The following is a 16,192-nucleotide window of genomic DNA, read 5'->3' on the forward strand; positions in this document are numbered from 1 at the left end:
TCATCCATATTCCACGTTAGATTATTGCATTTTCTTTCAAGAAATGCAATAGGCTAATCTTTTTGAGTTGATATGGACAACTTCAACTTAATCACTCCACCAAATCCTTGTATATGGCCATGATCAGAACTCAAAACTGTACTAAATGCATCTTCAACCACCAACCAGACGTCTCTCCTCATAACTGTTATTTCATTCAGTACTAGAAGACCATCCTGAACCAATAATTACTATTTACTAAAAAGTGAAAATATCATTATAGTAAGAGTGCAATTGAAATACAATAAAGAAAAGAGAATGATTATCAAGCAGTCGGCAGTGGGAATGGAATTGATATGCTATAAGACACATTGTCTAAGTGTACAGAACAATGTTAAGTGGGTAAATTCCGCAAGACATGAATCGCCTCAAAGTAAAACATTTACACAGGATCACAATACTGTAGTCTCTCTTGAATCTTTTTTTTTTTAAAAAAAAAAACCAAAATCACAACCAAACTATATGCACATCTCAGCCAAGAATAGATTGAATTGCATACAAAGTAAAGCAAAGCAGACGAATTCTCACAATTTCGTGCCTCGATGCCATCTTTAAGCAAGAATGTCCTCGAAATAGATAACCGGGAAGACCTACACCTTCCTAAACACAAAAGTACACCTTCCTAAACACAAGAATTTACTCGAAATGTTCGGTTGTCCTCAGATACAAAAGCCTCCTTGCAGGAGCTGGAGGTGCCAGTCCAGGAATATCCCTGATGTCTTTGTTGTTGGGGTTCACAATCTGAACATTTACACATCATAATCAAACTTGTAATTACAAAAAGACACCAAATTTGAATACTTTTTTTTACTTCTTTTTTTATTATTATTTTTAGATTTAAATTTGAATGCACTTCCAGTACCATGGAATGGAACTCTCTTCTTTCAATGTTTTGTTGAACAAAATGAACTGCAAATTTTAATTTACCTTAACTACGATAATGGCTATCACTCCACAGACAATTAGGAACAGAAACAGCATGATGCATTTATCTGTAGCAACCTTTCCAAAGAAGGGGAGGGGAGAGATTAGTCCCAGTAAGAAAACCAAAATGTTTATTTTTTATTACAGGTTAAATTACAAATTTGGTCCCTATAGTTTGGAAAAAGTTAGAATTTAGTACATACGATTTGATAAAATCCTCATAAATAGTCCTTGATGTAGGAACTATTGATGAGAGAATTATCAAACCATAGGGATTAAATTCTAATTATAAACCATTGAGACTAAATTCTAACCATTTTTCAAATCATATGGATCAAAATTTCAATTTAACCATTATTTTATTATTTGGGGTGGTTTGGGGGGAGACTTACCTGTCTGCCAATTTCTTTCACAAGTTGGGAAGCCTTCTTAATTGAAAAATTAATTGTGTCAAGCTCATTTACTATACGGCCCATTTGCTCAGTCTGAAAATTTAATTGGGAAAAGTTAGGCGAATACCTGGGCAATTCTAATAATCATGTCAGATAGGGAATATACTTTTAACCATAAGGTGTAATTTCAATGTTGAACGTACTTGGCCTTTTAATGTAACAGCAGTTTGAGTTCCCACTTCAATAGTTTGTTCAACCACCTACAGATAGAAGTTTAGCATTGGAACAAAGGGGCTAGAAATGATAAAATCACCCGGTTCAAGTAGTTCATTCTTCACCTTTTGCGTGCGTTGAATAGCCTGATCGGTCTCATCCATTGTCTTCTTCCCAGCATCAATAAGTTCTTGATTCGTCATTGCTACAGCACAAAGTCATGCCAATAGAATGAGAAAAATAGATACTATTGCAATTCCAAGCATATAAAATAAGAAGCTGTTTAACGATTTTATCTTCAATTGCTTGCTTTACTAATTACTACCTTATTGGGGAAAAATAAAAGGTCGAGCATGAAGATATTTTTTGTCACTACACTCTTATTTTAGTCAAAGGCCGAAAAAGAAAATGAATAAACATGAAATTGTTTTGGTTAAACAATTTTGATTCTCTTCGTTTTGAATATATATATATATATATATATATATATATATATATTCCAGTAGGCATGAGAATTTTTCTATGATGCCTACAAATATGGAAAATATAGCTTACACGACGCCATCTGAATATTATCATCAGCTGTAGGTTCACTTACACCTCCCTCATCAAATAGCTCAACCCTTTTATTACCAAGACTATTCATGTACCTGTAATTCATTCAGCAATAAAAAAAAATTAGGGAACTCACACCTCAAGCAATTTGATTCCAATATGCTGATAGAGCAAACCACTGAATATGCTGAATTATGTGAACCACATTCAATTACCGAGAATGGGAACTAACAATTCCAGCGGCTTGACAACATTTATTTTTAATATGAGAAAACCATGTTTTCATTGAGAAAAAAATGAAAGAAGTGGCATTACAACATACATTAGCACAAGACCAAAATCTAACTGACTCCGTTTTGTCACACCTTTTTTATCCTTTTTCTAATAGGAAAAACTAGTCATTAATACAGTGACAATGTTCGACAAAGGTAATGATTCCCCCACTCCCATATTCAAGAAAAACAAAGAAAACTTCCAGTAAGTAAATTACAAGGCAAAATCAATTACAAAGCCATGTACAACAAGCAACTAGGGTCTGAGTGCTTATTTGTTCACTTTGGTTAGGGATATACTTGTACATAAACCTTTCTGCCCCCATTTCCCACAAGGAAATTTGAAAGGAAGCATTTGGTAAGATAAACAAGGAGAATGGAAGTGCTTATCTGTAAACTTTAAGGAGAAATATACTTGTATACATACTTCTGAACTTTTCAGCTATTCAATGATAGGTATACTAGGTGAGACAAATACCATCAATGCAATTGCTTCCACTCGCTTTGTATGTTCTATTGTTTCTTTTCAGTCATAAACCTCAAAGTAGAACTTCAATTTTCTAAAGCCATATTTTTTCGACTCAAAACAATCAATACATGTTTTACCACCTTCTCTATCTAGCAAAGACCTTAAATCACATACCCTCCTCCCTCCTTGTCTCTCTTTTACATGAAAGGGCTCGGTGAACTGAACAAGCCTTATCATCCTTTTGTAATACTTGCCCTTGCTTCAATTTTGTCTGCAGCTTGAACACTACATCCAAGCAGATTTTCATACTTTCTTCGGGCACTTCCCTTTCCATATACCTCGGTAATATAACTTTTTACAACCCCTCTTTATTGCCACAATGTTATTATATTTTAACGAGAATTCCTCTGATGGACGGATAATCAACATCTGGCTGACTATTTGCTTTGTTAGGAAATCCAGAATTGTACCTTCTTTTTTTTTTTTCTTGAAACAGGGACTTGGCTCCACAAAAAAATCCAGAATTGTACTATTTACTTCTTCAATCTGTTTAGTAAACCACCTGAATTCACCCAAATTTCTCAAAAGTTCTACCCTCCCGGTTAGAAAATGTAAAACTTGGTTCCTGATTTACATCTCAAAACATATATGAACCTCCACGTCCTACCATAATATAAGCCTTTTGATATATATTTTTATTTCCTTCTATTGCACCTTTTCATATGTTATGGAGACCCAACCTCCTTGCATTTCTTTCATCATTTGACAACTACTTTCGCTATCAAAATAAAAACCAATAATTTATGACTCATCATTCACATAGAAAATCCATTTGATTGCAAGAAACTATTACTCAAGTTGTTTTCCCAGATAAAAGTAGTTCTTCTCACCTTGTACGGTTTACAACCTCTAATTGGAAAGGCCAACGCAAGTATTTTCTTTTGGTAATTACTTCCACACCATCAATCTAGATTTGAGGGTCTTTTTGAACCCTTTCTTGGGGAAAAGGGACACCTCAACTCTTCGTCACTTAGGTTGTTCTGTCTGGCTTATTGCTTTTTAAATGAAATTCTTCTATGTTTCTCCTTAAAAATAAAAAAGGGAACCAGACTTCCATTGATCCAATATGTACAAAATTGAGAAGAACTGGAGTCAAGGGCAGGTGATGTATATTTCTGCACCCACAAATATTTTACCGCCACAGAAGGGAAGCACTTTTGATAGTTTTTTTTTTTAACATATTAGCTTTCTAGCTATGTTGTGGTGCAAATGTACATCTTTCTATAGCTCTTATAATCACTCATTCCTTTTTGACCAATTGGAAAATGCTTTTGCAACACATTTGTTCTTTTGTAAATTTCATACATCAATGAAATTTATTTCTCAGCAGAAAAAGGGTAATTTATTTATTATTATTATTTTGCTAAGAACTCATTCGCTCCTAAATGATGTACTAAACTTGTACTATATTGAGCAAAAAAGGAGGAGGAGGACTTACGTTTTCCTCAATGCAACAAATGAATTCAGCTCTTTGATCTGCAGAAGAAAATATTGTAACAAGTACAAGATCAATTAAATTTTAAACACTGTAAAGACAGGTTTCCAATGAGAAATATTTAAAACAATATCAACAACTGATATATGCAACTCAGCAATTAGAAATGTATATTTTCATCCCGTTCATATATATTTTTGTCATTTGACAGCTCAAAGGGCAAGTTGAAAAATTCTCCATCCATGAAAATTGTGTAGGATAGAACCCAACTCGATCCAATCCTTGGTATTCGGTATTCACCTATACACGATTTGTAAAAGACTCAACTTGGGTAATTGGGAATTGTCGACTGCATGGAAAGACTTGCAAGAAATTGAAGCATTCTAGGACCTACTAGAAACTAATTATCACCCATTCTCAGAGTTTCACCTTCGATATAAGGTGTCTCATCCCCAGAAGTAATGCTGGACCTCCCAGTTAACGTGAAAAAAAGGAAACTAGCCTTGTTTGTTTGTTAGTTGGGGGGGATTATAAGCTGTCCAAGGGTCATGGACTCATGTGAAAGGGCATCTTTTGGGTAGGTACACATGTGCAGGAGAGAACCAGCCCTGTTGAATTGCCTGATACCCATCAGCATCAGTTTTGTACAGTGCTATGGCACTCTTTGCAGTTTGCCCTTCTCTGTATGTAAATTATAGACCTGATAGGCTGATACCCATCAGTTCTGTTAAGAAACTTATCGAAACTGATAAAAATTCTTTTAGACAGCTCTGATGCATACACACATCTAATATTCTCGAGTATCTCATTACCCTATGAATCTTGAGTCAAATGACCCATGAAAGGAGATTGAAAAGTGTATATTCTAATACTGAATACGTTATGATACATTATGCATTGGTTTTACAAATCAATTCACACTCTAGTTTATGATTTGGCAACCTCCATTGAAATATCAAATAACATCAAATTGGTTCACTTAAGCTGCTAACCGTCAAAACTTTGTACAAGTACCTCCTTCACTAGATGGCATTCAAGTCCTAAGTTTGAAAGAGAAAATAACAATGAACTAACCATTGATTGCTTCTCATCATTGAGCTGCTTATTCACTTCCGGTGGATTTTTACTCTCGTCCTCCTTGATTTCACGATCAAAATCTTTTATTAATCTGCAAGAACAACTCCATTTTGTGTATAAATATTTACAAAGAACATTAATAAACTAGGAAGCTTGTCAATTGAGCATCAACTTTTCTCAGTCTGGTATTTAGTGCAGAGACTGCATACGCATGACTCAAACTGCAATTTTCTTTATAATGCACCAAGAGAAGCTTCCACATGTTCAAAGAACCATGTGCTGGTTTTTCAATACCTTTTACATTCCCTCATCTTTCCTGTGAGCTCCTCCAACTGCTTACTTTGTCTATTGGAATCCTTGATCTTATCCAGTCTTTGAAACCCATTTCTGATGGACAGTAGAAATCAAAGAGGATATCATAATGCTGATAAATAGGATAACCACCATAATGCCGATACTGTTTAAATAGAATCAAATTCAAGTGATATTGCAGCATTACCATACAAGCCACTAAATTTAGGACTAAGTTTAGGATGATAGTGAGAAAATGGTATCAACTTCAAAGACTTGCACTATAAGGTTCTCATAGAGCTAGTGGCACCCAATTTAATAGATAAATTTAGAGAACCACATATAAACTTAACTACAAGGATTCACAGTACTTAATCGACTTAAGATTCCACTCCACAACAACTTTGTTTAAAGTTTTCTATTTTTACAAAAGCTAAGCTCGCCTACATTTTTGTGGTTTAATTGTTCACTTTTTAAAAAGAGGTTTAGAAATCATTCAAATTTCAAAAATTAAAAAAAGGGCTTTTCAAAACTACATTTTTCTTGTTATATTACGGACCAAAAGAAAAAATAGTTTTAGTAAATCATCATAATATTAAAAACAAAAAAACCTTCTCAAATGAACCCTAACTTTTCCTTCTCCAAATCCCCAAAGGAAGTCTACTGAAGGTAGGATCCCAGAATTCTCGGACAAGTATTAAGTATTAATAAAATCAAATATGTAAGAAACTCCGACAAGGAATAAGATTGGTCTCTCAATTAGTGTCACCAAACACTTCCAAATCCCCTAAACCAAAAAATTACACAAACGAATAGGAGAACATCTACAGTGAATTGGTCGTACGTTTTACACAAAGCAAAAGAAGCTAAAGATACAAGAACACAAAACACAAAACACAAAAAAGATAACATAAATCGAGAGTAAGGAGAATAAAACATACGAAAGAGCCCGAAAATTGTCACGAATTTCACCATGGATCTGCTCTAACTGAGGACTCATCTGCAAGCCGCTGGCCATTTCGCCGGAAGTGTAAGCTGCGACGATCTGGACAGTTTATTGCATCTATAGAATTAGATATATAGCATGTAATCCAAGTAAAAAGGAAGAATGGGGGAAAATCCGAAGGAACCCTAGTGAGAGTGGGAGTAAAGTGGGTGTAATGAAAGCGGAAAAAATGGTGAAAAATAGAGAATCGAAGAACACAGACGGAAATTGAAGAGAAAAATGAAGAACTCGAATTGACGAAAATGATGGAGATGGAATAGAAAAGATGAAGATCGAGGGAAAGGAAGAGAGAGAATGTGTGAGATAGGCTGGCAATGGAAATGGGGAAAATTGATTAAATTGAATTAATTTGGTATTAAGTTACAGAGAATGAAGATTAATTAATTAATTAATTAGCGGATGAGAGAATTTTAGAAACAGGCGAAGGGAAACAGAGTGGCTTGTTGCTGTTTGTGATAAACTGCTTGTTAAAAAATGGTCAATAAGGGTCCCTTTGGTTTGGATTTTATTGAAGGATTCTTTTGTCCCTTGCTTTCGTGTCTGTCCGCCCACCATTTCAACGGAAAATTATTTACGACAATTTCTAATACCATCCTACTACCTATAATTTTCGAAATGATATATTAATTTATTCGATAGCTTTCACATTATTCTTACTACAATCGTGTTAAACAATAGATAGAAGTAGTATTGAAATTCTTTCTATTATGAAAGCATTATAGTTTGTTTTTTCTAAATTATTATATTTTGCAACAATCATGTGACTGTCTCGTAATAATTGTTTGAATCTTACTCTTGTTTCTTCCTTGTTCTTGTTAGTCGCTTTTGTTAGTTCTCTTTTTTCCTTTTAGTCGATTCTCTCTCGTTTCTAACTAATGTTTCCTTTCATGTGTGCTAACCGAAAGAAATTCAATCATAATCTGTACATGTGCACAATTTCCCCAAAAGAATTAAAAAAGAGCATACGAAAAATGAAAATGGAATACCAATGATAGGCCCACGTTAGTTTCGACGTGTGTTGATACGAAAGGATAATGTGGATGGTGATTTCAAAACCTAATAGCTCAAACAATCAATGGTTATGAATGTTTGTTAAAACAAATGGGCCTTCTTTAATAGGATTTCCTTTCTTTACAGAAGCCTAATAAGAAGAGTATCACTTTATCTGGCCCAGAAACAAAGAAAAGAAATTTTCATATGTGATTCACCTTTAGCCACATAGCAGAGAAAAACAAATTGAGTAAAAATTTCAGGTAATTAGCCTTATCTCCTCATTCTGTCAATTTCATTCTCTCACTTGGGGTTCTAAAGCTCTTTTAACTTCTCTCTTTTGTTCTTGGTCATTTCATGTAGATCGAAGAAGATTTTTTTTTTAAAGAAAATGAGCATGCAACTTATGAGATGAAAAGAGAAGAAGAAAATCTACATAAGATTATAGTGGTTCAGTCCAATAGACCTACATCCACTATCCACTGTCAAAGGTATGAGTTTTTTCTTTTATTCAAAAGATTTTATAAGGTGTTTCAGATCTTTTTAGATTTTTATGTCACATCTATTTTTCCTTCCAAATCTGTTTTATATACACAAATATATTTGTAAGGAGGTTGCAAAATAGGTAAGCTAAAAAAATAACTTTTTCAGATTATTTATTGTTTCAACAAATAATAACAACTTTATGTTTTCTTGTAATAAGTATAGATGAATTGTAACTTCAGCTTTGAAGTTTAAATGTAATTGTTTAGCTCAGTTTCTTTTACAACTCTTCACCTTGAGCTAAAAATTACTCATACCTTGACTTTGTTTTGTAGCTTCACCCTTCAACTGGATGGTCTACTATTTTAAGTAGACCTAGACAGTATTCTAGCTTGGACTGAGGCACTGCTTTAGTCAGAAAATCATATAAGTTTTCTTCTATCTTAACTTTCTCAATTTTTATTTCACATTTTTCTATTTCATTTATGATGAAATGCATTCGTATATCCACTGTTTGGTTCTATCATAAAACTGAGGGTTTTTAGTTAGGCAAATAGCACTCTAAGTGTCATATTTAATGCTCACTGTCTTCTGATTAAACCCAAAGTCTAATAAGAGTCATTGTAGCTATTTAGCTTCTTTTGACAACTTCTGTTAATGCAATAAATTCTTCTTCTGTTGTAGATAGAGCTATAATGGACTGTAAATTAGATTTCTAGATAATAGTATTACCTCCAAATTGGAAAACATACCCTATGAGTGACCTTCTTTTGTCTAGATCACTAGCAAAGTTTAAGTTAGAGTAGCCAATTAGACTTAGGCTAGCTGAATCAGAGTGTCTATATAAGAGGTCCTTCTTTTGAGTGCCCACTAGGTATCTAAATATCCACTTTGTTGCCTCCCAATGTGCCTTCTCTGGATTTCCTAGATGTCTGCTTACTAAGCTAGAATAGTGAGCTAAATTAGGTCTTGTGTGCACCATCAAGTACATTAGGCTACTTGTGGCACTTGAATAGGGAATTTTCTACATTAATTTCTTCTGTTCTTCAGTGGATGGAGAGCCTTTGGCAGATAGTTTAAAATGTTGAGCTAGGGGGTGCACACAGCCTTGGCATTTTCCATGTTAAACCTTTTTAGTACTTTAGTTGTATAGTCTGACTGACATAGGAACAACTCTCCCTTATTTCTGTTTTTGTAAATTTTTATCCCTAGAATTTTCCTTGTAGCCTCTAGGTCTTTCATATCAAATTCCTTGCTCATTTGAGCTTTAATTTCATTTAATTCACCCATATTACTTCCAGCCAATAATATATCATCTATGTATAGTAGAAGATAAACTTCTTCCTTATTCTCATACTTCCTTATGTAGACATAAGAATCATAGTTGCTTCTTCTAAACTGTAGGCTCGATATAAACTCATCAAAACGCTTATACCAACACCTTGGAGACTGTTTAAGCCCATATAGAGACTTCGTCAGCAAACAAACTTGATCTTCTGTCCCTTTTTTCTTGTAACCTTCAGGTTGAGACATATAAATAGTTTTTTCTAGCTTTCTATGTAGGAAAGCTGTGGTCACATCTAGCTGTTCTAGCTCCAAGTTTCTGCAAACTACAATAGTTAAGAGCATTCTTATAGAAGTATGCTTCATCACAGGGGAGAAAATGTTATTGTAGTCTAGTACATCTCTTTGAGTGTACTCCCTAGCTACTAGTTTAGCCTTGTATCTCACTCCACCTTCATCTGCCTTCCCCAACTTTTTCTTAAATAACCACTTGCAGGACACAACTTTCTGTTTAGGAGGTAGGGTAGTCAAAGTCTATGTCTCATTTTTATATAAGAAGCTCATTTCATTGTTCATTGCCTTCATCCACTGTTTGCTTTCTTTGCTGTTAACTGCTTCTTCATAGCTTTTAGGTTCATCATCATTTAGGTCATCATAAAGGTTAGCAAAAGCAACATAATCATCCTCTCTATACCTTTATGATGGCCTTATTTCCCTTATAGTTCTGTCTCTTGTTAGAGTGTAGTCTGTTAAGTTCAGAGGTTGAGGTTCTTGGGTTTCTACTTGGTTTTCTACCTTTGTCCCTGTCTGTTTTTCTTTAGTCTGATCAGGGTGATCGATTTGAATAAGATTGAAAAGAGTTTGAGGAACATTAGAGAATTCAATCTCAGAGTGGTCTTGAGTCATTGTACCATTACCTATTTCAGTTGGTTTATGTTGAGGATGATGCCCTAAACTCTCGCTGGGTCCTGTAGTTTGTAAACACTTGTATTGAACAAACGCTTGTGATGTAGTAATATATGATATTTTCTTCACTGTTGTCTATGAAACATCAGATGTTTTATTTGTTTTATCACAAACCAATAAATTAAAATCCCTAATTTTCGTTGTAACTTAAGCATGCATGTGGAGATATATAGGTGAATTATGCCTTAAGTGATAACCAAAATGGTCTATAGTATATGGATATAGGACGGAAACCTTATCCTGGTGACACTATGGATGCGACCCGCTTTGTAGATTATTACAAGTGTTGTGACGTGCTACAGATGGTCTAATCTTGATCATTCATGTGAAGACATGCGAGCGGGGGCGTTCTATACACAGGAGGTTGTATAAGACCAAACCACGAAGTGTTATAGTCTCGTTATATAACGTCGTTCATGACAGAGACTTCACTTCACTAGGATGACCATAGGTAACATGACCTTAATCCTGAGTGAGTTGGGAACTCCTGCCTTTGAGGGCGATTCTTTGATTTGCATAGGTGCGAGTGGCCAGATTGCCAACTCAAACCTACCACTTTGGGGATTCGTCTGATTGGGGAGCTGGGAACTCAGCTACACAAGATGGAATTCACTTCTTTCCCGAAGCAGAGGTGAGTAGATAGATTGCTCCCTTAAAGGCTGATTCTGAGGCTTGAACGATGTGGCACCACACACATTCTCATGGCCCGAGAGGTGTCCACTCATAGTAGAACTATGAGATATTGTTCATTAGAGGGATTAGTGGTACTTAAGGAGTTAGATGTAACTACAAGGGCAAAATGGTAAATTGGCCCAGTTTTACTTACGAGCATCTGTGAAAGGTTATCGTACTGTTGATTGGTTATATCCGATGGACATAGAAATATATTTATGGTGAGAAGAGTGCAATTGTCGGTCTTTAGTGGAGTGTCCGACAGTTAACGGATGGTGGACTCGTGGCTAAGGAGTTTAATCAGCTATTCACGTACCGTTGGAGCTTCAAGCTACAGATCCATAAGGTCCCTTTGGTGGCTCAATGGATTCAAGTTGAGAATAAGTTTTTAGGTCAGTTTGAAGTGTTCAAATTGACAAGAGGGAGTTTGATTATATATGATATGATTAAACTGGTCAATTATATATGATATAGTTGACATGATGTACCAGATACATTAATTAGAGGAAAAGGATATAAATATGATTTATATCTAGTAGAGGAGAAAAGGACTATGGTTTAAATGTTGCATATAATGTGATATTAAAACTATAAGTTATAAATATAATATGATAAGTTAGTTATTATATTTATTTATAATTAAACAATTATAAGATAATTATTGGTCGTACATGGAAGTGGGAGGTTGCATTTAATTTTCATAACTGATAATCGTTTCACAAGTTATACACTGTCTATTGTTTAGCTAACGAGAGCATACACGAAAACTCAAGTGTTTCCTAAACGATCATGTACACGCGCAGTCTCCTTAAACAATCGTATAGCTTATACTAAGCGATTGCGCGCCCGAGTGAGATTTACTAGATGATCAAGACACCTTACCTATACGATCGTATACCTTTACTAAACGATCAAGCACCAGTCTATACGATAGACTCTAAATTCTTCCACTTGCTTGGTCGTTGAATACGATCGTGTTTCCTCCTTTCCTCTACCAAATCCAACAGAGCCCACACTTCCTGGATTCTCACTCCGAGAATACCAAGGTCATTGAGTGGTGATGTCCAAGTTGCTGATTGTTCGTGTAGAAGACCGTTCGTTTGTTGAGCGACAACGAGATTTGGTAAACGATTGGCTTGGCGTTGCAACGACAATGAGAGGTTTTATTCTTGATGAGAGCGAGAGATAAATAGAAGAAAAGTTCTTCAAAGGTGAGCCTCTTGTTCCTTTGTATTTAATTTGTTGAAAACATGCCGTAATTTCTTCTGAAATGCATAACTTGTATGTATGTTTGTGAATACTTGTTTTTTTGTCACAATGAATTTGGAACGATCTTGCTTCCGCTCATAGGCACTCTTTGATAAGAGTTCCTTTAGTTTAGAATCTTTAGAGTCCATATAGAGTACTTCTTCTCTGAATACAATATCTCTGCTGATTATACTTCAATTGGATTTGAAATCACATAACTTGAACCCTTTAGTTCCTTCTGGATAGCCAATAAACATATACTTCATAGCTCTAGGTTGAACTTTCCCCTATTCAACATAAATATATCTCACATAGTCAAAAGGCTTTAAGAAAGAGAGGTTAGGATGATGCCCTGACCAAACTTCCTCTTTTAAAATCAATAGCTGTGCAAGGGCTTCTATTGATAGTAAAACAAGTTGTAGTCACTGCCTCTGCCCAAAAAGACTCTTCCACTTTAGCTTCTGAAATCATGTATCTTACTCTCTCTAGGATAGTTTTATTCATTCTTTTAACTACTCCATTTTACTGTGGAGTGTAGGCTACTATTCTATGCCTTGTAATTCCATTCTCAGCACAAAAACTGAAGTCATTGCCTAGGAATTCTAAACCATTGTCTGTCCTTAAGTATTTTACTTTCTTAATAGATTGATTCTCAATAATATATTTCCAATTTTTAAAATTTTCAAATGTTTGATCTTTGAATTTTAGCAAAAACACCTAAACTTTCTTTGCGTAATCATCTATTAGAGAAAGAAATACCTTGAACCACTCCATAAAGGAATCTTTGTAGGTCCACACATGTCAACATGTATGTAGCTTATAATTTCAGTGGTTTTGTGAGTCCTCTTCACAAACTTCTGTCTCTTAGACTTCCCATAGATACAATGTTCACAAAAATTCAGCCTCTTAGTACCCTTTAACTTTATCAGTCCCTGTTTCTATAGCTCTTGAATTCCCTCTCACTTATATGTGAGTCTTCTATGCAGCAAGTCAATCTTACCCTCTTCAAGCTTCTGTGCAAGTGTTTGAGCTGACAATGAAACATTTCTCACAAAGTATAGCCCATTAGACTTCCCTATTAAAGATAGGTCTTCCACCCTTTGAAATATCTAGGCTTCCATTTTTCCTAACAAACACACATCCTTGGTCATCAAGCATTCCCATAGAAACCATATTTCGTCTAAGCTATGGATCATGCCTTACTTCTTTGAGGAGTATGTCTTTATTATCTTGAAGTTTAAGCACCATTGAGCCTATTTCAACCATCTTACAGTTGTGATTATCTTCCATGAATATTGATCCACCATCCCATGATTTATAGGAGATAAACCATGCCTTTGATGATGTCATGTGATAGGTACAACCCGAGTCTAACACCCAGTCTTCTTTAGATTCATGGCCATTTGCTCTTTCCTCAATGGTCACAAGAATTTTTGTGAATTCAAATTCATCCTTCCTAATAGAAACATCTCCTCTCCCATGTTCCTTTGGCCTTTTAAAATCCTTTCTATATGGTTTCTTCTTTCTGTCAGGACAATCTCTTTTGAACCGTCCTTCTTTATGGCAAAAGAAACATTTTAAAACAGATTCATCCCTCTATGCATGATTATTCTTCTGAAAGTTAGATTTTCCCTTTCTTGAGAAAGATTTTCCTTTTGTAAACAGTGATTCAGCATCACCACTGCCCTTAGATTCAACTTAAGCTCTAGCTCCTTACTTCTCAAGGCTATGATTACATTATCAACAGAAATTGAATCTCTTCCATATTTCAGTGCTGCCTTCACATCTTTATAACTATCATGTAAAGAGTTTATCAGAATTGCTGCCTCATTGTTTTCTTCTAGCTTGTCCCCTATTTGAGCAAACTCATTTGTGAGTTTCTTGAACTCATCAAGATTCGCATCTAAGGACTTTGAAGAACTCATTTTGAAGGAAAACATTTTCTCCCTCACATATAGCTTGTTAGGCATATCCTTCTTCATATAGAGCTTCTTCAGCTTCTTCTGTACCTTATAGGCTATATTCTCGTTGATGATTTGTCTTAGCACACTAGCTGAAATATCCAAGATCAATGCTTCATAAGCCACTTGCTCCATATTCTATCTTTTTGATTCAGTGAGAGTTTTAGGTAAGGATTTAGGATCATCAAAAACCCTTAAAGCATTATGTGAAGCCAAAAAAGTTTGAATTCTCTTCATCCACAACTGAAAATTCCCATTTCCTCTGAATTTTTCCACTTCATACCGAGCAACTGTCATTTTTGACTTTCTTGATGTTCTTGATAGGTTTCTTGATGAATCTTGGAGCTTTCTTGAAAAACTAGCTCTGATATCAGTTGTTTAAACAAATGGACCTTCTTTAATAGGAATTCCTTTCTTTACAGAAGGCTAATAAGAAAAGTACCACTTTATTGGCCCAGAAACAAAGACAAGAAATTTTCATATGTGATTCACCTTCAACCACATAACAGAGAAAAACAAATTGAGTAAAAATTTTAGGTAATCAACCTTATCTCCTTATTCTGTCAATTTCATTCTCTCACTTAGGGTTCTAAAGCTCTCTAACTTCTCTTTCTTATTCTTGGTCATTTCATGTAGATCGAAGAAGGAATTTTTTGAAGAAAATGAGAATGCAACTTATGAGATGAAGAGAGAAGAAGAAGATCTGGATGAGGATTATAGTGGTTTGGTCTAATAGACCTACATCCACTATCAAAGGTATGAGTTTCTTCTTTTCTTCAAGAGATTTTTTAAGGTGTTTTAGATCTTTTCAGATTTCTTATATCATCTCTATTTTTCTTTCCAGACCTGTATTATATACATAGATATGTCTGTAAGGAGGTTACAAAATAAGTAAGCTAAAAAACAACTTTTTTTTTTCAAATTATTTATTGTTTCAACAAATAGTAACAACTTTCTGTTTTCTTGTAATAAGTATAGATGACTTGTAACTTTAGCTTTGAAGTTTAAAGGTAATTGTTTAGCTCAGTTTCTTTTACAAGATTGAAGATGAAAACGAGAGAGATGAGGAAAATTTTATATGTTTAATGAATGACAAATACCATAATATCACACTAAGCAAAAGGTCATTAGTTTCATAAAGTGGGTCAAATCACATTTCTAGGGCCCTTTTTTTCGAGACATCCGTATTATTATTCCCTATAAGGGATTAGAGATGAAATCAATTTTCATCCTCAACTTGTTAGGTTGTACCAATTTTACACATCCTAACCTTTTTAGTTTCATCATATTAGATATTAAACTTAAGTAAGTGTTTACAATTTTTACCCTGTTTTAATTTATGCTAATTTGGTCACTAATTTTAGAAAGAAACTATGGAATATTTTTCATAAACTCATGGATTTTAATTGGAAAGACATTAAATTAAATCAAACAAAGTAATTATAAAAATTAATGGTTTCAAATTGGGAAGATAACATTAAAAATCAATCCTAAATAAATAAAAATTTTCTACCAAAGATGAAGAGATCTCTATATTTTTAATTTACATTAAAAATTTGTAATTTTAAAGAGATAAAATGTAGCCTATTTAGGAGTGTACATGGGTTAGGTTGGGTTGGAAGATTTTTTGGACCAACTCGAAAATTTGGGTTGATCGGATTGACTACCCGAATGACTCGAATAAGGTCTCCAACTCAACCCTTAAAATTCAGGTTCATTTTCACAACAATTGGAGAGTTTTACTTTAAGAAAATTATAAAATTAAAGCACAAGATAAGAATATAATTAATAAATTAGTTAAAGCTTTGACAATAGGATAAATTATATATATAAAAAGTTGACCATTTAAAAAATA

At 34.4% G+C, this 16,192-nt stretch overlaps 1 protein-coding gene across 2 annotated transcripts; it reads right to left on the minus strand.

Moving 5' to 3' along the window:
- Positions 1 to 298: 298 nt before the first annotated feature.
- On the minus strand, positions 299 to 7,213 carry NPSN13 (Putative plant snare 13). Of its 2 annotated transcripts, none has more exons than XM_039019634.2 (10): positions 6,669 to 7,213; positions 5,731 to 5,823; positions 5,434 to 5,527; positions 4,363 to 4,400; positions 2,124 to 2,218; positions 1,694 to 1,773; positions 1,559 to 1,615; positions 1,356 to 1,448; positions 967 to 1,041; positions 299 to 780 (listed from the first exon to the last, which is right to left on the minus strand). In XM_039019634.2, exons 1-10 carry the CDS (start codon positions 6,743 to 6,745, stop codon positions 676 to 678), a joined length of 807 nt encoding a protein of 268 aa, XP_038875562.1. In that variant the 5' UTR covers positions 6,746 to 7,213; the 3' UTR covers positions 299 to 675. The 2 variants fall into 2 exon arrangements, with proteins under 2 accessions (XP_038875562.1, XP_038875563.1); XM_039019635.2 differs by having other exon boundaries at positions 967 to 1,031; positions 6,669 to 7,185.
- Between the last annotated feature and the right edge of the window lie 8,979 nt (positions 7,214 to 16,192).

Source organism: Benincasa hispida, chromosome 12 (genome assembly GCF_027475165.1).
Source record: "Benincasa hispida cultivar pf3 chromosome 12, pf3_genome.v1.1, whole genome shotgun sequence".
Taxonomy (NCBI): Eukaryota; Viridiplantae; Streptophyta; class Magnoliopsida; order Cucurbitales; family Cucurbitaceae; genus Benincasa; species Benincasa hispida.